The sequence below is a fragment of the Nasonia vitripennis genome, chromosome 2 (assembly GCF_009193385.2).
Source record: "Nasonia vitripennis strain AsymCx chromosome 2, Nvit_psr_1.1, whole genome shotgun sequence".
NCBI classification, from domain to species: Eukaryota; Metazoa; Arthropoda; class Insecta; order Hymenoptera; family Pteromalidae; genus Nasonia; species Nasonia vitripennis.
In genome coordinates, this window is record NC_045758.1 from 9623070 (window position 1) to 9642393 (window position 19324).

Here is a 19324-nt window from a genome sequence, read left to right on the forward strand (position 1 = left end):
TGTAAGATAACACAAGTTTTACAATTTTAAGTTTCCCTGTAATTTACATTTATTCGTGTTTTGTAACATTTTTACATACCTTTTATAAAATAAAACAAGTTTGGCAATACTAGCAATAACATAAACTAGATTTCATATTTATTGATTCAAGGATCATGACCAGACATAAATTTCGATAGAAAATCAGTAGGTTTAGGTTCAACAGTATCTTTAAAGTAAAACATAAGAGTACCCTTGTTTTTCCATCTTTCAGCCACTTCCTTCAACTCCATTTGTCCCTAGAAATAATTTCAAAATTAAACAACGTTTTATGAATTGATACACATACGTTTTTTCTAATATTACAATTCACTATTCATATATATTGATTTTGATTTCAAGGTCATTTTAATTTGAGATACTTGATGTCAACAATAATATAGTATAAATGATACGTTGCCATGATCAGTAAAAGAATTAAAGGTACTTCATTCAAAATGCTGGATTTGCTTAAAATGATTATTTTCAACAATTTCCAAAAAGTCAACTGGATACTATACCTTGATCACAAGCATATCAATAACTCTGATATCTTTGATATTTGCGTGCTTCATAAACTCTCCTCTGATTTTCTCTTTTAAGTCTTTGTCACTTTTTGGAATTTCATAATCCTGTACTGAAAATTAAAAAATAAAAAACGTAAATAGTTGTCATATTTCCAAAACTCCTGAATCCTGTTTAAAGTAATTTAACTAAATAAATAAGCTCTAAAAATAGATAGTTTTGATTCAGTTTCTCATACAAAAATCTATGTGATTCTGATAAATTTACCTTATCAATGACTGAAAAATTTTTATTTTGATTAATTTTGTACCTTTTTTAAGTTAAAAATCGAAGAAAAAAACAAAACAGACGTTACATAAAGTAAAGTAGCTGGAATTTGAGGTTAACAGATCATAACACTTCGGCCAAATGAGTACGAATCTAGTTTTTAAATAAAATGCAAGTACTTACAGATGAAAGGTATTTGTCGGACCCATGCTCGGTACAAATTAAAAACCCTCCTTCGAGCTTCCGATTGATTTAACGATAAAAGTGGTCTGACTTGGCGAGTAACTGTCTGCACAGGGGTAGCCATTTTTGTTCCGCAAGTTATCCGCTTCGCACTCCTACGCCCTCTCGCAAGTTCGATACAAGAATTTTTTGCAGCAGACAACTGTTAAGTTATTATTTGTTTGTAAAAGCATTTGCAATTTTGTCATCATATCATGAAGCGATTTCAATGGTACTACTATAATTTTAAGAAGAATTTAAGTTGGAGAAAGTGGAACATGCGCTCAATTGTTTCGGAGTTTGTGAATCAATCATTGTTCCTTTGCTTACACTTGTTTCCAAAAAACTTTAAAACTAGTAAACAAGCATTGGTCTACATATATGCGTAATGAGAGTGTCTTTGAGAATATTATTGATAATTAAAAACGTTAATATAATAATATGAATTTTATAGTTACCGCGGACCGCTATAGCGTACTCTTCTGGTCAAAAAGTGAAGTGAAAATTACGCCCGCGCCATCATGCGGTGAGTAACGAACTTCGACGAACCTCTTTCGTTGTGCTACAAGACGCAAACATGGTCGCGGTAAGAATTATTTTTCAAAAAATTGTTTATTTATATGATGTTAGAGGCATATAGCAAGGAAAATTTCACTTGAATCGAATTCTGGAAACGCCCATCTAAATTATTGCAGCCGTATTTTTTAAATGCCAATTATGATGTACTTGAAAATAATAGATTCCTTTAGCGGCTTAAATGTTCGGTATCAACACGTCAAACAGAGACAGTGTTCACTTTGCGCCACATGGTGTCTTATTGAGTTATTTTTCAGTGGTCATTGGTGTTAAGTTATAAATTCATAATGTAAAAAACAATTAAAAGACTACTCGGCGTATAAAATTCTAATGTTGAACTTATATCTACTTCTTTAGCTTTACTGTAGTGGTTCTAACCTAACTATACCTATCATTGGGCATCACTGCTAAATTTTAAGTTACATTGATTACTAATGTTAATATGTGTTTTCAGGTCACCAAGAAGACCAATGTACCTAAGGTACAGGTCAACAAAAAGCAGCACCTTCGTGGTAAGAACCAGAAGAAGAAGGTGTCGCTGAAGTTCACCATCGACTGCACGCACCCAGTCGAGGACAACATCATGGATGTTGCCAACTTCGTAAGTACTTTTGTACCTTTTCAGTTTCATAGATATTTAGAGCAATTAGTATTTTTTAATACCTGCAAATTAAGTTTCATGAAGTTTATCTCAAAAAGTTAAAAGCATTGGTTCTAAACTATCTTTGCTTACTTTAAGACTTTGAATATTTTTTGTATTATTATTAAAGTTTCTATTATTATTACTATTTCAGTAGAAGAACATGAAATTTAATATGTATACTTATACTTTTTGTACTACTTTTCAATAAGAATTCTGTGATTTTGTTATTAAGAAAAATTTGATTTTCTTTTCAGGAAAAGTACCTTCAGGAACGCATCAAGGTTGCTGGCAAAACCAACAACTTTGGAAACAATGTTACCATTGAGAGGAACAAGATGAAGCTGTCCGTGAACAGTGACATTGACTTCTCCAAGAGGTGGGTGTCATACAATTATTCACGATGAAACTGCTTTCACACACAAATATTAATTGAAACCAAATTTAATTTTAAACTTGAAATTAGAAATGATTTTATTAATTATATGTAAAAAAAATGAAGCAGTTAGTCTTCTGCAAAAAAATTAAGCTATTGATTAGAACGATATTTGCACTAACCAAGAAAAAATGTGTTTTATAGGTACCTTAAGTACTTGACGAAGAAGTACTTGAAGAAGAACAAGCTGCGTGACTGGCTCCGTGTAGTTTCCAAAGACAAGGAAACCTATGAGCTTCGTTACTTCCAGATTAACAGCCAGGAAGATGACGATGAGGAAGATGCCGAGTAAAATAATATCCTTTCTACTCTATAAAAATGACATTTTCAACATCTGTACATAATTTTGGTATGAATAGAACTCTGTTCCATTCTTATTCTAATAAATGTCCAAAAAACCCAAATTTATGAACTATACATTCATTAAACGTCTCCTATTCACCATATAAACCGCAATTTTACTATAATAAAAAAAGTTCTGAATTTTCCAATCATAATAAAAAATTTAATAAATTTTAGTGTCATTGAGTAAAATTTGTGTACAACATGAGATCTAAAATAAAATAAATGCATTAGAAAGTTGTTTACTGTAAATAATTGCAGTCAATTTATGAGTCAGCATAATTCTTATCCATAAATTTTGGGCTTAAATCCCCATGTTTATGAAAGTGAAATAGATAAAGAAAAATTCTCTGCTGTAAAATGGAAAATCTGCATTATCTCAATGACGTCATGTCCGCCATAGAGCCACAAATTTTCCAGCTGACGATAGCTACTATTTTTTCAAAGCGTCAAGGTGTTATTGCACCCATGCATGCAACATAGCAGCTGATCTTACTGCTGTGCTGTTGCAGCCAATGCAGCCGCTGCGTCATTTTCTTTCCTCCTTAGCGTAGGTCCGTTCGTATTCCGAAGAGATGACGTCATTGCGCGAACACATGTTTACGCTTCTTTGCGAACTTTTAAATATGAATGTCCAATATACGTAGATCGAAAACCCAACGAATCTTTATAATAAAATATTCGTCGTGACATCGATCGAGCACGTTCTTAAAAAAATTGCCAACTCACACCAACTCTATTATTAGAGAATAAACTCCCCCGTCCCACTTCGTCCGCAATAATTATAATTGAATTCCAATCTCTTCGTAAAACAAAAAGTTATCGACCCCCCAGTCGCTCGGGAATATCCGTCTCACACCTATCTCTCCCAGTCGCGCGAAAATAACAAAAACAAAATAAAAGTCCGACCGAAGCACGCGTTTCTCGCCTTATCTATATCTCTCACTCCATCCTCTTCTCTCGACAGGGAAACGAACCTATAGTCCGCATGACGATGTTCTCGTTCGGCGGCGCATGTTGTGACAGTTGCGCAGCTGCTTCGCTCGTCGGACAAAGACAGCACTAGCGCCGAGTTTCAGTCCGGGGAGTGGGAGAGAGAGAAAGAAAGCTCGAGAGACGGGCCAATCGTCAGTACTTACGCGAACGTGCCAGCAGTGGCATCACGCGTCGCTTCGCCAAGTGTTTTCTCCTCTCTCTCTCTCTCTCGTCCTCAGAGCCCATTGTTCGTGTGTAGATCGTAATACGCATAAGACTCTCGTGCTCTCGATACAACTAGATTAAAAGGTACACAAAAGCGAGAGAAGAGTAAAGAAGAGACACCCGAGCGCGCTCATATCCAGCGCCATGAAGTTCCAGTACAAGGAGGAACATCCCTTCGAGAAGAGGAAGACCGAGGGCGAGAAGATTCGCAGAAAGTATCCGGACCGAGTGCCCGTGAGTATATAAACTATTATCATCATCGGCGCTGTACTCGCGCACTGCACAAAAACAAAGATAGTCAGTTTTCCGCGTTACATAAAAAGAAATGTCTTCGCCGTGTTATTTTTTTTTTCGCTTTTAGAGAGAGAGAGAGAGAGAGAGAGAGAGAACCCAATTTTAGTGCCGAGTCAGGCTCTGTCTCTCCCTCGACGTTCGTGTTTTTCATCATGGCTGGAGGTACAGCGACAACGTCGCAGCAGCAGAAATGTGCGTCTGTATAGCCAAGGTCGACGACAGAGCGCTGCTCGCCTGATGCGCGTTTTCTGCGTCGCAAGTATATACCTAGACTTACTTTTTCGGAGAGGTTCGCACGCCAGCTCTGTTTTATTAGGCTATGTGCGACCTAAGAAAAGCTATTGCCATTCTTCGCTGCTTCTGCCTTGTCTCTGTGTGTATGTGTGTGTCTGTCACCGACCACAACACTCCAAGAGGACTCTCTCTCTCTCTCTATATATATATATATATATATGTATATATTGATTTCTTACTCTCCTCTCTACTCGACCTCACCTCCCCCACTGTCTATATATGTATATACATACAGTCGCAGCAGTTCATTCTATTATGATTATTTTTTTACTCTTCCTCATCGTCGTCGACGTTTCGTGTGTCCGCACGATATTCCGTCCTATGTGTCACTGGCAGCAGACGCATTGTTATCTCCTTCTCTCTCTTCGCTCTTTTATGCTCGATTTCACTCAGTGACGTGCGTCTGCGGGTGCAACTACACTTGTATGCGCATATCCGTTTTCCAGCGGTGAAAATACACATCGTGCGTTGCAGACGCAAGAGAATTTTGGGTTTTTCTCAAGAGAGCCTTGTTTTGATGTTTATGAGACGTAGACGCTTATACCTACCTATTATACACGGCGACTGGCCGATGATTCAGCAGCGAAAAATATACACGGGATCAATTAATTGAGATTACGAAATCGCGCGAGAATTAATCAATGGTTATCGCGTTGTGCGGGGGAAAAGTCGAGTCGGCCGCGCATTTGAATGTCTGATTTTTTTCTCGCGATACACTTTATACGTCGATTCTCTTTGTATTGATGAAAATCGTGTGCGGAGGAGCGAGTGCACTCGTTGTTGATGTTTACATTGTAGTAACAAGTTTCTATTATTGTATTTATTTATCGACGACTCGAAGTTTTTTTCACTGCGTTTGCCGATAGCTCGCTGGAAAAATGAAGGTTTTGCCGCTCGTTTTATCTCTCTTCGACGGGTGTATAAGGAGGTCTAATATTCGTCGTTTAAGTTTAACCTATATCAAAGGCGCTCTTCGAAAGACGTTAAAAGCGTAAAAATAACTTTGAATGTCACGAACGCGGTTATTGAGTATAACTATTGTTTCGATGTAGGCTGCGAGAGCGAGAGAGAGCTTTTCTGCATCGAATTTTCTTCGAACTAGCTAAACTTGATTTATCGCGCGATAATGCTTTTGTAAACGCTGTGACTAAGCGAATGTCGCAGACTGCACTCACAATGTTTATATAGTGCCATGTTCGAGGGAAGAGAGAAAAAAGCAATGGCTGTATGGATGTTGCGCAATTGGCATCAAAATTTCAATGCACAGGTGCGAACGTTTCTAAATTACAGCAGTTCTATCGAAACGAAATTTTGAAACTGTCAAGAGGTGTGTGGTGTGTGCGCGCGCTGAATCGCAATAGAGCTTTGGTCATTGCGCGATATGTGTACTTCCGCCTTCGTCCAGTCCATTCTCCGATATGTTCGTTTAGTCGTGATTGCGATATGTGTGTATTCTTTTAATGCGCCTCGACTTTGTCTAATCGCGCCTCGATTGACAATTTTAATTCGCTGTGCCATATACACACACGAGTATTCGTGTGACCGAGCGATTTTCGAAACTATTTTCTTTGTATAAACGAGAGAGAGAGAGAGAGAGAGAGAGAGAGAGAGAGAGAGAGAGAGAGAGAGAGAGAGAGAGAGAGAGAGGCGCCGATAAGTATCGAGATATTAAAACGCAATCAATTCGAATGATGAATAATATGGGTTCATTAACATTTCGACGTATTTTGTAATTGACCGATCGTGTTGTCTTGAGCTTTGGCTGATGTTTGAGTTTCAATTCATTCGACGTATTGATTGAATGAAACGGCGGATTAAAAATTCGAATTCTTTTGCTATGCAGACGAACTTGTCTGTGCCTTCGAGAAGACGATGATAAATGCTACTTGATAAATTTAATATAAACGTGTATACACTTTGTAATTTATTGCCTAATGAACACTACGCAGAGATACACAGCATTGTGTTAAAAGAGTTTAATTTACTAACGTACGATTTTCTCTTCTTTCTTCCAGGTGATCGTCGAGAAGGCCCCCAAAGCGAAAATCAGCGACTTAGATAAGCAAAAGTACCTGGTACCATCCGACTTGACGGTCGGTCAATTCTACTTCTTGATCCGTAAGCGGATCCATCTACGCCCGGAGGACGCGCTATTCTTCTTCGTCAACAACATTATCCCGCCAACCAGCGCGACAATGGGTTCCCTCTATCAGGTATAATTTTTTAATCAACGACGAATCGCCAGACGCCGACTTTTTCGCTTTTATCGCCTTCGACTGTGCTCGGATAGCGATGCGTGCTATTTTCGTACAGGCACGTTTGATATTTTTGTTTTTTCCTTTCAAAATTCAATTCTCGCGCGTTCTCAAAATTCGGGCAGCGTGCCATCGCTCGTGGCCATTATGCAATGACACAGCCTTGTCGTGTGGCAGTAGTCAGCTGGTTGTACGTGACAAAAACAATGCGGATTTCGCTGCTTCTTAGATATTCGCTCGTTATGCGAATAGTTGATTTTGACTCCCTTTTTTTGTTCAAAGATCGTCGTTCAAAATTGTGTTAATAGAGGTTGATATGAGTTGGAATAAGTCGGACTGAGACGCGTGACTATACTTAAATTCTGTTCGGATAACTCGGGTAGTTGATTCGAAACGAAAAGGAATGACCGGCGATTCGTATACATACGCTTGACTCATCGGTTATAAAAAAGAGCACCAACTTCATTATCTATTTTTTTTTCTGCTTTACAGGAGCATCACGAAGAAGACTTTTTCCTGTACATCGCATATAGCGACGAAAACGTGTATGGGCATTAATATTCCAAGAAATAAAAATCTCGCGATAAAAAAAAGATTGACAGCAACTAATACTAATGAAGGTCTACTATCTACACTGTAGTCTTTATAGACGCTTGAGATGGAATTAAAGAAAAAAAAACTGCTATCGGTTAAAAGCGTTGGAAATTTCAACATTATGTATTAATTTCGCTTGTTTTCCAAGATAAGCGTTTTAGAGTTATCTTTTGTAATTGACGTGTGTACTCTTGAATTTCTTTTTTTGAGTTGCGTCGCTTTTTCGAATTACGAAAATGAAAAAAATTAAGTGTGTGCAGTGAAAAATAAGACAAAAGAAGCCGGGTAAATACGTTGCAATTGTTTTGCGATGATTGGTCGGCATTGTAAAAAATTGGTAAAAGTGTCAAAATAGAAAAAAAGAACATTATAATACAACTATTGATTTTAATAATTAGCGTATACGCTGTCATTATTATTTACTAAATAGCATTGAGTTTTTGCGTTACTGTATTCGAATAATTGTAATTTTTACTATTTACCATTATTCACTAATGACAAAAAAAGACTACCGACAGATTTATCCTTGTGATATTGTTTCTTTATTTTAGACTAGATGTTACTCTATTCACGAATTTTAAAAGTATAAATCCGCGGTTTTAGAACGGGAAGGAAACATTTACAGACGACACAATTAGAAAATTAATGTAACGGCTGGTTGTGGGCCAATAAAAAAAGATAAAAAAACCGAAGGCAATACTCTTCACGTTCTTTGCAACCTCTTTACGCTCCTTGAACAGCACTACTTGCACTTTGCACTGGAATCGCACGAGACATCAAAGCCCTTTAAATATTTAACTTGTTTTCTTCAATAGTCACGACAGCGCCTATTCTTACATCGCATCAGTTTCCCTTCATTTCTTTACGAAGTAAGAAGTTTGGAGTCGGAGGAACAAAATTTACGTTATCGCATACCATGGATTCGCGGCATTTCGAGGCAAATGATACTAATATCACGGTTCGTTACATTGGCTCACCTTACAAACTCACTCAAGAAGACAGCTGTTGGATCGTGTCGAACGCTTTTATAATTTTTACCATGCAGACGGGTAATCGAACAAAGATTTATAAATTTAGGTTTTTTTACCAATTATTTAAATAAATAAATTTGTTATTGATCTCGCCCAATCAAGCTTTTCTGTTTATTTTATTTTTTGCTCACGTAACCATTTTTAATTTGTATTGCGGTTCACGACGATCAGGCTTTGGAATGTTAGAATCCGGCTGCGTATCTTTAAAAAACGAAGTCAACATCATGATGAAGAACGTCGTCGACATTGCTCTTGGCGGCTTGACGTTCTGGCTCTTTGGTTTCGGAATGAGCTTCGGTATGGACAAACCAACGAATCAATTCATCGGCGTCGGTGGATATCTGATCGATCCACAGATAGACGACGATCTGTTCGGCCCAGCTTGCGCAGCTTTTATATTTCAATTGAGCTTCGCCACGACTTCGACGACTATCGTTAGCGGTGCTATGGCCGAAAGGTAGTAATTTAATCAAGCCGTTCTTGCATTCACGTTTCGAATTCGAATGTTGAATGCGCAATGCATGTTGACAACGCAGCCGGCTTGTTATTTTTGTGTGCAAGATAATGTCACCTGCGCGACGCAATTTAAAGTATACTGCAGCATTCGAGTCACATGCATTAGTGGTTACATAAACTAGCACAGAGATAAAGTTTTTAAAAACCGCAATTACGAGTGACTCATTCGCAACTTATCGCGAACGAAAAACGAAGTTGAAAATCTGCAAAATAAACTTCTGTTATACATTATTGCAGTAACTGAAATATTGATAAATACTTACAACATTGTCGCAGGTGTAATTTCAAAGCCTACTGTCTGTTCTCCTTCTTGAACACCGTCGTGTACTGCATGCCAGCTGGATGGGTCTGGGGTGATCATGGTTTCCTGAGAAAATGGGGAGCCGTTGACATAGCTGGCTCTGGTACCGTACATCTCGTAGGCGGGGTATCCGGTACTTTATAAATAAATAAATAAATATATATATATATATATATATATATACACACACTTGATTTCTTAGATTTTAATTCAATATTCTTGTCAAGCGCATCAATCACGTGTTTCGTCACTATTATCCTTATCCCTCAATCACGACAGTTTCACACGCAATCTCAGCACTACCAGACGCGCACCTAATGTCGATCGAGCACGTAAACTCGATTTCCACTACTCTAATGTAATGAATTGCATCACCAATGCTGGTATATGATAAAATGAAACCAACAGCCCTGGCGTGTGCGATAATGCTGGGACCTCGCCTGGGCAGGTACGACAACGGCATCGATCCTCTGCCTCTCGGATGTCCTGTAAACGCCCTCATGGGACTCTTCGTTCTCTGGTACCACAACATAATTTTAAGAAAATATGCTCGATAATTGGTGTATGTCTGTACGTACATCACTCGATATCGCAGGTGGGGTTGGTTGGCGTTCAACAGTGGTAGCACCTACGGGGTCAGTGGCCAGCGCTGGAAATATGCTGCCAGGGCGGCTGTCTCGACGATGCTTGGCAGTATGGGTGGTGGACTCGTTGGTCTTGGATTTAGTTTGGCCAATCCCAAGGGTATCGATATACTCTGCCAAATCAATGGGATACTCGGTGCTCTTGTTGCCATCACTGGTATATAATTGATATTTTTTTTAAAACATAGATATATATGTATTGGATGCTATTTTTCCAATTTTTGGCAATGCTAGGTGGTTGCTTTCTCTTCAAAGCCTGGGAGGCTATACTGGTTGGAATGATCGGAGGCTTCTTAACGTGCTTTCTCATGCCGATGCTCGACAGACTGGGCATAGATGATCCTGTTGGAGCTTCTGCTACTCATGGTAATGCTCGATGGTTCGGAAAAATTTTGACGGAAATCCAAGCTGTTGATTTCATTTTCCAGGCGCCAGTGGATTCTGGGGGGTCATAGCTATAGGCTTCTTTGCTGACAATCCTTATCCTCTTGACACCACCAATGGTAGAAAGGGTTTGTTCAAAGGTACCACGCCGCGCAGAGAGTAAATGTACTAAAATAAAAAAAAAAAAATAAGAACGTTATAAAAATACATCGATGTGTCAGGTGGAGGATGGTATTTGCTGGGAATACAAAGTCTTACAGCTCTGTGCCTGGCGGTCTGGAGCTTCCTATCGTCGATCATTCTCTTATGGGTAAAATTTGATAAATAACAACTCGAGCGTCATCGGTTTGATAAAGAATGACGTTTATTGTTATAATGGTTCTCCAATGCTAGATAATAGATAAAATTATACCGATAAGAATGGACGCCCATGAGGAATTACTCGGTGCGGATCTAGTGGAGCATCGGATACGCCACTCACAAGTACTTGTTGTTTAAATGTTTAATTATTTACATGATGCCTACGTTGTGTATAAGTTCACGTTTATTTAGAGACTAGTCAAGAATATATTATAGTGATGCTTTGCTTTTTTTTTTAATACCACATATGGTACGATTTTTTTCCTTTTTTTCGCTTAGGTTGGCGTGAGCCGAGCATTGTCTGCGCTCCAGCCCCTATCTAAGAAAAAAACGAGCTTGATTGACATTCCTTCGGTCGGAAGGAATCCAGGTAAAATTAAATTCAGTCGAGAAACCTGTAGACAAATTCATTCGATAATAATTTCAGTAAAATAGATCTGCAGTGCGAGATTATAGTATATATATATATATAAGCACTCGAAAAAGTAGATTACACTACATATCACTTTGGCTATAGGTTTCTCTTCGCTATAAAGATGTATACACAGTTTAGTCAACACGTTAATTGATACATTATATTGTTTCAATAATTTCGTAGGACATGATTCTTTCTTGACAAAATTCGTTCGCACAAAGCGGCTCAAAAATGGATTGAGGGCTTTCAATCGTCCTCCCCTAAATAAAACGAGAAGTAATTTAGAAAAGGCGCTACCGGTCTCGACGATCAACTCGGACCAACTCGGTACACTGAAGGTAGCTTGGACTAATTAATCAGAAGCTTTCAATAGTTTTAATCCAATCGACGCGTCGATATAACATGTTCACTAACACTTAAAATTACGTATGGTTATACTAAATACTTATTCAGTATTTTTCTTCTACACTTATGATTCTACGAATGATATGAATCTTATTAGCTCATTGATGAAAATAAATAACTTATATAAATACTTATGTACATTTATCGATGAGTGTATTGGCAATAAATTTGCTCAAGCTTTGTTTTTTGTAATATGTATACGGCGACATTATTGGAGTTTTTTTTATATTGCAATTTAATCACATACGGCATAATCGACGGCATAATCTTATGCGAAAACAGTTTTTCTAATACGAAGCCTACGAGCTACAAAAGCTTGCAAAATGAATCTCACAGTATAATTATGTGTATGTGTGTAGGTTACGTAAACCTGGACGTTACTCTGCACGAGGACTAATTCATGTAGCTACTACGAAAATCTTGACTTGAAAACTTTGTTGTAAAGTTTTCAATTACAACTGTATCCTACTGAAGGAACTTGTCCGTGCAATTTCTACTAACTGCTAATACACGGACATACACTCACTCACGCATACACAAATTATTGTATGTGGTTTTATCGAACTAGATTTTTTGGCAGGTTTGATGACGCATTATTTACAAACGTTTGCGGTAACATTAGTTCTTCACTACTAATAGCGGAAATAGTCCATAAAAATAAGCGTAATTTTATTTTGTGGCACTAGTGAAGTATTCTAGAAATTAACTAGATATATATCACTGAAATTAATTATTAAAATAACTAAATGCATCAAGCAAACCTTGCTTTTATCAACTGTTCAATGTAAGTACAATTTATTACTACAATTTGATGGACCGATATAAATTATGCGGTATAATTATTGCGGTCACCGATTTTTTCCTATAAAAAAAGGGACAATTATTTTATTCATAGAATAATTAATAATTATTTGTCTCAAAGCCTTAAATTAACTTAGGTTCTAAGAACCTTCTAAACCAAAATTTTCATTATGCAAATACAATTAATTTTAAACTTTTTTTTTAATTTTGTCTGATTATCAACTAATATTTGTAAATGGAATTTTCATCACGCTAAAAATGTACTCAACAACGTAAATCTGACACAATATCTTTTTCCTAACTGTGTGACCCACAACAATTGAACAAAGTATCTTGAACCATACTAACAACTGTATGATATGCAAAGTCATTTATCTACAGAATGAACACATGTTTAGTTCGCAATAAATAAATTCTTCACTGCGTCATCCTACAATAGTCAGTCGAATTTGCTACATTGGTTAAGAAACTGACACACACATTAATACACTTGTCCCTATGACTTGAATAAGTATATATAATGGCACTGGTAAAAGACGTTATACTCACTTCGATATAAACTCATTTTGTTTAAATAGACTTGGACAAACGTATTCGAGAAATCTTTTGTATAGTAGTAAGACGTACGTTATATTCTGCATAAAAAATAGTTGCTAGCAAAATCGTAGACGCACTGCTTTTCAATATGTAAAATATAATGGAATGGCATCTTTGACTTCTTCAATTTTTTCTTAGAATATACTACTATCTGCCCATTGAGCAATATCAGTTGGTAATCCTTGGTAATTTTTCACAGCTTCCATGACCTGTTGTGGTGTTAATGTGAAATTGTAAGACTGATACTCTTTCTCAATTCTTTGATTTGTTGTCACTGGTATTATTAATTCCAAATTCTGGAAAATCAAGATTGTTTTAGATTTGCCATTTAATAAGTGAAAAATCAATTTAAAATAATTGCGTGCCCTCACTTTAATATGTTCAAATGCCTTCATTATTACAGGTTTTTGGACGGACTCAATTGAAGAATTTTTGTTTGTGAATTTCAAATAACGATTGTACACTTTTTCAAAATTCAAAGGTTCCCCATCATAAATTTCAGTTTCGTGTTTCATAGCTATAATCTGTAAATAAATGAGATAATCATTAATGCACTTTTCAAAATGAGTTACGTAAAAGAAACGGCAAAACGTATTTCATTTACCAGGCACATTTCCAAAGTGGACAATCCTTCTAGCATTAAAACCTTATCATTTTGAGTAAACATTTTACTAGCTTGAATAAAATCATCAACTTCTAATTTCTGATGATTTGTGCAAAGCGATGAAATAGCTACCGCTAAGAAGTTCCTGAATTTCCTTTCCGTTCTATCAGTTTTATGCATCTGTTTCAGAAGAGTGGTAATAGTTGGATTGTCAGCTAATTTCCTAATCTGCTCATTCCATATTGCTCGAAATTTGGCATCTATATTACATTCTTTATTCATCTGTTCTATTTCATTAACATTCTCATCATCGGGTAGACTGAGTAAATGCTCAAAGAGCTCTAAACGATCATCAAAAGCAGAAGTTACTACTTCAGAACCAGAGGTATCTCCAGGATAGAGGAAAATTTGACGATGAGAGAACCTTGATTTTACTCTCTTTTCTAATAACTCTACTACATCTAGACGACAAGTTATCCCGATTACACAAATAGGAGCCTGAAATTACAAGTGATATATTAAAAGAAGTCCAGTTACTGTCTGATTCAATAATTAAAAAATCTTACCTGAGCAGATTGAGCTACATCAAAGAGATTGTACAGCAAAGTTTGATTGTGATGCGCACAGAATAAATCAAATTCATCCAAAATAAAAATTACAGGTTTAGAACGTTTCTTATCACCAGTTTTCAAACATTCTAGCAAAAAGCTTAAATTTTCAGCAAATGTACTAAAAATTTTATCATTAGTAGCATTTTCCAATTGCATTTGCCTTGTTGCATCTTTCAAAGCTAATCGATCATCGGTATGAACCAAACCATGAAGATTTACAATGACTGCATTGTCTTGAAAATTCTTTGAGCATGCCAATTCCTTTAATACGCTATTAATAAGCTGTAAAATAAATGGAATCAAGGATTAAACAGATTTCAGTTTATAGGTATCTTATAACATTTGAGTATACTGAGCATTACAGTAGTTTTCCCGCTGCCTCTTGGACCAATGAGTAGCACAGAATTGCTTTCACCCATATCAACGGTGCGTTTCACTAGTTCAAGAACATGGAGTCGCTCTTGAATATGATGTCTGAATTTTGTTTCTGGACACATGATTTTCCTTTTCAAGTACTTCTTTGTCAACATAATCATGTTCTCTTGGTTGTTCAGGGAAATGGACATTTTGGACTTACTCATTTTGCTTACGTAGTTTCCTGCGAGTCAGAATTAGTAAAATATCAGCAAGAAGTGTAGTGATCACAGTAACTTATTTTATCAACAAAATACACACTCAATATAAAAGAAAGAAAACTCGTCTGTTTGAGCCTGACAAAAACGTAAGATTTTAAAAATATAATCGCGTTATTTTTTCTATAATTATCCACAGTGTTAGATTATTGACTATTTTATATATAGGATAACAAAGGGATTTAACACTATGCAAAGCGATTGGTCAATAATTTCCACCTAACTCGTGTCAAAAATACTCCTCCTCAATAAAGCAAACGCGGTCGAAAACAAACAATTCCAGCCCACTTCCCTAGTATCCCAATTTCAAAGTTCACCCCCCAGCGAGGGGGCACAAAATATCGACGACCAAAATACTTGGCACTGCACGAACCCCGCATTGACGTCGAACCTCTTTTCTGCGCATCATATCTCGCCCGAACAAGTAATAATTCCACCCCCCGCACTAGCGATTTTTTTCTTCTGTGCTACTCACCCACTTGTTTTCTTGGAAATAAAGCGAAGTAACCCAAAGTCCGATCTAAGGAAACTAGAAAAATTAGCGAAGAAACGAGACGACTAAACTACGGAAGCGTCAAGAAGAGGACACACACACTATAATATTATACACTATACTATACGTTTCATATACGAATAAGTACGAGGGGTTGCGGATCTCAATGCGCGCGCGCGCGCGCCACTGATATGGCTGGTCGGCTGATGGAAAAAACAGATGTTTACAAAACAAACATGGACGACCAGGTGACGCGAATGGAAGAAGAAACCATGGAAAATAAGGATACCTGCAAATTTCTTTTCAAGAAGAGGGTGAGGAAGCAGGTGCAGTCCAGAAAGCGCGAAAAGAGGGATGACGATGGTGAGTTTTCAAAACCTGAATATTATTGTTTTGTTGAAAAATTATTGGCTTCGCAGTAGTTTGGAGGTTATGTCGCGAATACTCGTGTTTTCAAGGATCTTTTTTTTATTATTATTATTCCGGTGCAGAAGATGTCATTTCAAATTTATTCTTACATGACGTTACGGTCTTAGTATAATGGTAAACAAGCATTTTTTTTATTTTACTGTGAGTACAAATTTTTTCAAGGTTCTTTGTTTTCAAACGATTGACAACGTTAATAAGTGTATTGAACTGTTATTTTGTGTTAAATAATCATCGTCAGCATTCTTAAACTTATTTATCATTTATTAGTAGTGATGAATGACTGTTAAAAGCTTAAAAAAAAAAACTTTTAACAATGTTGTAGAGAGCAGTGACGATGACACAACTACTGTTGTCAAAAAAGAAAAAAAAATCGACAAATCAAATCCCTTGATACAGAGGGTAAGTTTTTTGGACCAGAAATACTTTTAAATTCCATAAAACTATAAAAATATAGAGTTTGTACAAAAATACTAATTTACAGACAAATTCTAAAAGACAAGGGAAACCTAAGCATTCAAGCGACAGTGAAGATGAATCTGTGTTGGTGTCATACAAGAGTAAGAAGACTGCATTGCCATCTGGTCCATGTGATCAAGGAGCTACGGCGACTTTAGAGACAGAGACAGAACTGGATAGAGATGCGCAAGCAATATTTGAAAAGGCTCAAAAGATTAATGAAGAATTGGAAGGTAAAGAAGATGATAAGATATATCGAGGAATGAACAACTATGCACAGTATTACAAGAAGAAAGACACGGCGGCTGGCAATGCATCCAGTGGTATGGTTCGTAAAGGCCCCATCAGAGCACCAGCTAATTTAAGAGCAACTGTTAGATGGGATTACCAACCCGATATTTGCAAAGATTACAAAGAAACTGGATTTTGTGGTTTTGGAGGTTTGTACTGCTGCATTATTTACCTTAACCTGAAATAAGTGGCTTTTAATGATTGTTGTATTTTCGTAATTTTCAGACAGTTGTAAATTCCTGCACGATCGGTCGGATTACAAGTTGGGGTGGCAATTAGAGCGTGAAGCAGCGACTGGTACACATGACGCTAGTGGCGACGAAGATGATACAAAATACGAGATTGATAGCGATGAAGAACATCTTCCTTTCAAATGCTTCATATGTAGGGAGCGATTTACAGATCCTGTCGTGACGAAGTTAGTTTTTCCCTTGATACATTAAAGCACATTAATACCAAAACCATGACATATTTTTCAAACGATAATATGGCGATCATTTTTCAGGTGTAAACATTATTTTTGCGAAAAGTGCGCTCTTGCACAATACAAGAAGAGCACAAGGTGTTTCATATGCAACGTCCAAACAAACGGCGTGTTTAACCCTGCAAAGGAGATTATGAAGAAAATGGAGGAAATGGAGGACAAGGCAGTATCAGACGACGACAGCGACTGAGAAGCCAAATCGTGTATAAATAATTCTGTGATTGTACAGAGATTCTAGGAAAATGAATTGTTCTTATAGATTTTATTTTAGTGAAGAGGATGACAATAGACTGGATTTTAAATTATCATGTTGTGGGATTTATTGCAGAATCCTAAGTTATACTTAATCGTAAAAGATCAACATATAGCGTCTAAGCTGAAAAGAATAAATCGTTACTTTTTCATAAAACGAACGCATCCGCAGTCATTCCACCCCATGTACGCATTACATAAGATTCTAAAAACAGAAGATTCTCATTCAAGACTCGCAAGGTGAACTCTCCGAAAAAATCCAGCGAAGAGAATAACACAGCCTGCATAAGTCATCGCATCCTTTCACGTGTACTCTCTCACTCTTGCAAGAGATCCCTTCGTTGAAAATTCCGTCTGTGCGGCTCACTTTGTGTTTTCCGCTCAATTTTGGGGCATGATTTACTAATGCCGCCACAGACTCGCTGGAGCGCACAATCGATGCAGGCAAAGAAGAATAAAAAAGAAGAGGGAGCGCAGACGGAATCGATATTTACAGAGCAGCCTATTTATGTAGGTGATGGTTGGTCGAAGGTGTTGTCTATGAATTTTGATGACGCAGGGAAAATTTGATTCATGGAAAAAGGGTGATGGAGGCTTTTTGGGATCGTGGAGGTGTGAACGATGGTTTCCGTATTGATGTTTCAGAAAATTGTGGGATGTATGGCTCGCGGGGCTGGGATTTTTCTGCTCGAAGATTGATGGAGTGTTGACTGTATGTATGTATGGAGTAGCGAGGATATGGATTTTGAAATGAAAGTTCGTGTTTGCTTTTCGCTGATCTGGCTTGAAGCAGTTTAAAAGTGTTCCACCGAATCGGGATTTTTCTACTTTCTGATGCGGTGTTCGTTTTATCAATTTATGTATGAAGAAAGTATTTCCTATTCAAAGCGTCGTTCAATTAAGGGACAGCACTTTGCGGGAAGTAAACGTTGGCTAATTTGAATCGTCGTGTGTGTACAAGTCAATCGAAAGAGTAATTAGAGGGAAGATCAAATGTTTGATCTTGAACTCGACGCGATATTAACATTGCGTTTTGATACCACCGGCTGATCATCCACGTTCTTGTCCAAACTTCAGCATGTAAATTTTACAGCCCAACCTAATCAATGACTTACATCGCAAGTACAGTAATAAGCAAACACGGACAGACCATTACGAAACGTATATCATCCATCATTCCGCTAAAAACAAGCTCCGACAACAAGAACAAACTACGAACACACGAAAGCCAGCCCCGCACAATTAAACAATTAAACGAGTCGAGTGAGCTCAATATATCGACGTCTTCGCCTTTTCTCGTCCGGGAACTCATTCTACAGCGACACAATTGTCCCGGTCCACAAAGGTCGTAGTACTTATACCTCCGCGGGCATCAGAAGCATGTACGAGAAAGGAAGGCAAAAGAAAGAGCCTGGGGCATAAAAGACAGCCGAAAACAAAGAGAGCGAGACGCTCTAGCATGGCTCTGGGAGAAGAGAGTGCATTTATCGATTGCTCCTCTCTCTCTCTCTCTCTCTTGTCGCATGAATGCTCTGCGCGCACGGCCGTCGAGATTTTTCCGACATTAAGCGGCATTTCCGGAAAAACCTGCTCTGAATTTTCAACTCGCTGAGCTTGGAGTTGCTCTGTCGGCTTGGAATTGAAGCTCGCGGGATTATTATCGTCGAGGTCGTTGCGGAGAGTTATCGGGATTCTCGACTGAGGTGCTCTGGCTTTCTTTTATACATCCAGAGTCATTTTTATAGGTCTATTAGAATTATTTATTTGTCAGAAGTCGCTGTTATGTTTCAGTCGGGCGATAAACGTTCGCGTGCAAGTCGCTGCATGAACTTTACATAAGCGAATCAGGAGGTAAAGAGGGCCGAGTTATTAATTACGGTTCACCCGCACAGCGATGGAAATTTCAATTTCCACACGTTCGACAAGCCGCGTTGCAGCTCTGTTTCCTTTTCCAT

At 37.6% G+C, this 19324-nt stretch overlaps 6 protein-coding genes and 1 long non-coding RNA gene across 12 annotated transcripts; 4 read left to right on the forward strand and 3 right to left on the reverse strand.

Moving 5' to 3' along the window:
- Positions 1 to 16: 16 nt before the first annotated feature.
- Ndufa6 (NADH dehydrogenase (ubiquinone) 1 alpha subcomplex, 6, 14kDa) lies at positions 17 to 5846 on the reverse strand. 5 transcript variants are annotated; one of them, XM_032596273.1, is made up of 6 exons: positions 3273 to 3522; positions 2833 to 2994; positions 1491 to 1594; positions 994 to 1195; positions 540 to 655; positions 25 to 278 (listed from the first exon to the last, which is right to left on the reverse strand). In XM_032596273.1, the coding sequence occupies exons 4-6, from the start codon at positions 1115 to 1117 to the stop codon at positions 147 to 149; spliced, it is 372 nt and encodes a 123-aa protein (XP_032452164.1). In that variant the 5' UTR covers positions 1118 to 1195; positions 1491 to 1594; positions 2833 to 2994; positions 3273 to 3522; the 3' UTR covers positions 25 to 146. The 5 variants fall into 5 exon arrangements, with proteins under 5 accessions (NP_001164372.1, XP_032452164.1, XP_008207906.1 ...); XM_008209684.4 differs by lacking the exons at positions 2833 to 2994; positions 3273 to 3522 and adding an exon at positions 4994 to 5846; XM_032596275.1 differs by lacking the exons at positions 2833 to 2994; positions 3273 to 3522 and adding an exon at positions 3523 to 3986.
- LOC100115956 (60S ribosomal protein L22) lies at positions 1508 to 3088 on the forward strand. Its single transcript, XM_001600219.5, has 4 exons — positions 1508 to 1618; positions 2063 to 2209; positions 2506 to 2627; positions 2829 to 3088. The coding sequence occupies exons 1-4, from the start codon at positions 1610 to 1612 to the stop codon at positions 2974 to 2976; spliced, it is 426 nt and encodes a 141-aa protein (XP_001600269.1). The 5' UTR covers positions 1508 to 1609; the 3' UTR covers positions 2977 to 3088.
- LOC100679003 (gamma-aminobutyric acid receptor-associated protein) lies at positions 3858 to 8355 on the forward strand. The gene is made up of 3 exons (XM_003426762.5): positions 3858 to 4460; positions 6830 to 7027; positions 7562 to 8355. Exons 1-3 carry the CDS (start codon positions 4371 to 4373, stop codon positions 7625 to 7627), a joined length of 354 nt encoding a protein of 117 aa, XP_003426810.1. The 5' UTR covers positions 3858 to 4370; the 3' UTR covers positions 7628 to 8355.
- LOC116416089 lies at positions 7929 to 10183 on the reverse strand. The gene is made up of 3 exons (XR_004226585.2): positions 10090 to 10183; positions 9474 to 10028; positions 7929 to 9428 (listed from the first exon to the last, which is right to left on the reverse strand). It is a non-coding gene; the product is annotated as an uncharacterized LOC116416089 (long non-coding RNA).
- Positions 8811 to 11911, forward strand: LOC100115917 (putative ammonium transporter 3). Its single transcript, XM_032596814.1, has 10 exons — positions 8811 to 9151; positions 9487 to 9644; positions 9920 to 10031; positions 10107 to 10312; positions 10390 to 10521; positions 10584 to 10679; positions 10761 to 10849; positions 10933 to 11022; positions 11179 to 11269; positions 11498 to 11911. Exons 1-10 carry the CDS (start codon positions 8874 to 8876, stop codon positions 11668 to 11670), a joined length of 1425 nt encoding a protein of 474 aa, XP_032452705.1. The 5' UTR covers positions 8811 to 8873; the 3' UTR covers positions 11671 to 11911.
- On the reverse strand, positions 10882 to 15599 carry LOC100115879 (origin recognition complex subunit 4). Of its 2 annotated transcripts, none has more exons than XM_001600424.6 (6): positions 15440 to 15599; positions 14695 to 14930; positions 14288 to 14614; positions 13722 to 14219; positions 13489 to 13641; positions 10882 to 13413 (listed from the first exon to the last, which is right to left on the reverse strand). In XM_001600424.6, exons 2-6 carry the CDS (start codon positions 14911 to 14913, stop codon positions 13252 to 13254), a joined length of 1359 nt encoding a protein of 452 aa, XP_001600474.2. In that variant the 5' UTR covers positions 14914 to 14930; positions 15440 to 15599; the 3' UTR covers positions 10882 to 13251. The 2 variants fall into 2 exon arrangements, with proteins under 2 accessions (XP_001600474.2, XP_031778476.1); XM_031922616.2 differs by lacking the exon at positions 15440 to 15599 and adding an exon at positions 15008 to 15388.
- On the forward strand, positions 15343 to 17530 carry LOC100115844 (E3 ubiquitin-protein ligase RNF113A). The gene is made up of 5 exons (XM_001600399.6): positions 15343 to 15820; positions 16209 to 16285; positions 16368 to 16782; positions 16859 to 17051; positions 17139 to 17530. Exons 1-5 carry the CDS (start codon positions 15649 to 15651, stop codon positions 17305 to 17307), a joined length of 1026 nt encoding a protein of 341 aa, XP_001600449.3. The 5' UTR covers positions 15343 to 15648; the 3' UTR covers positions 17308 to 17530.
- Positions 17531 to 19324: the final 1794 nt, after the last annotated feature.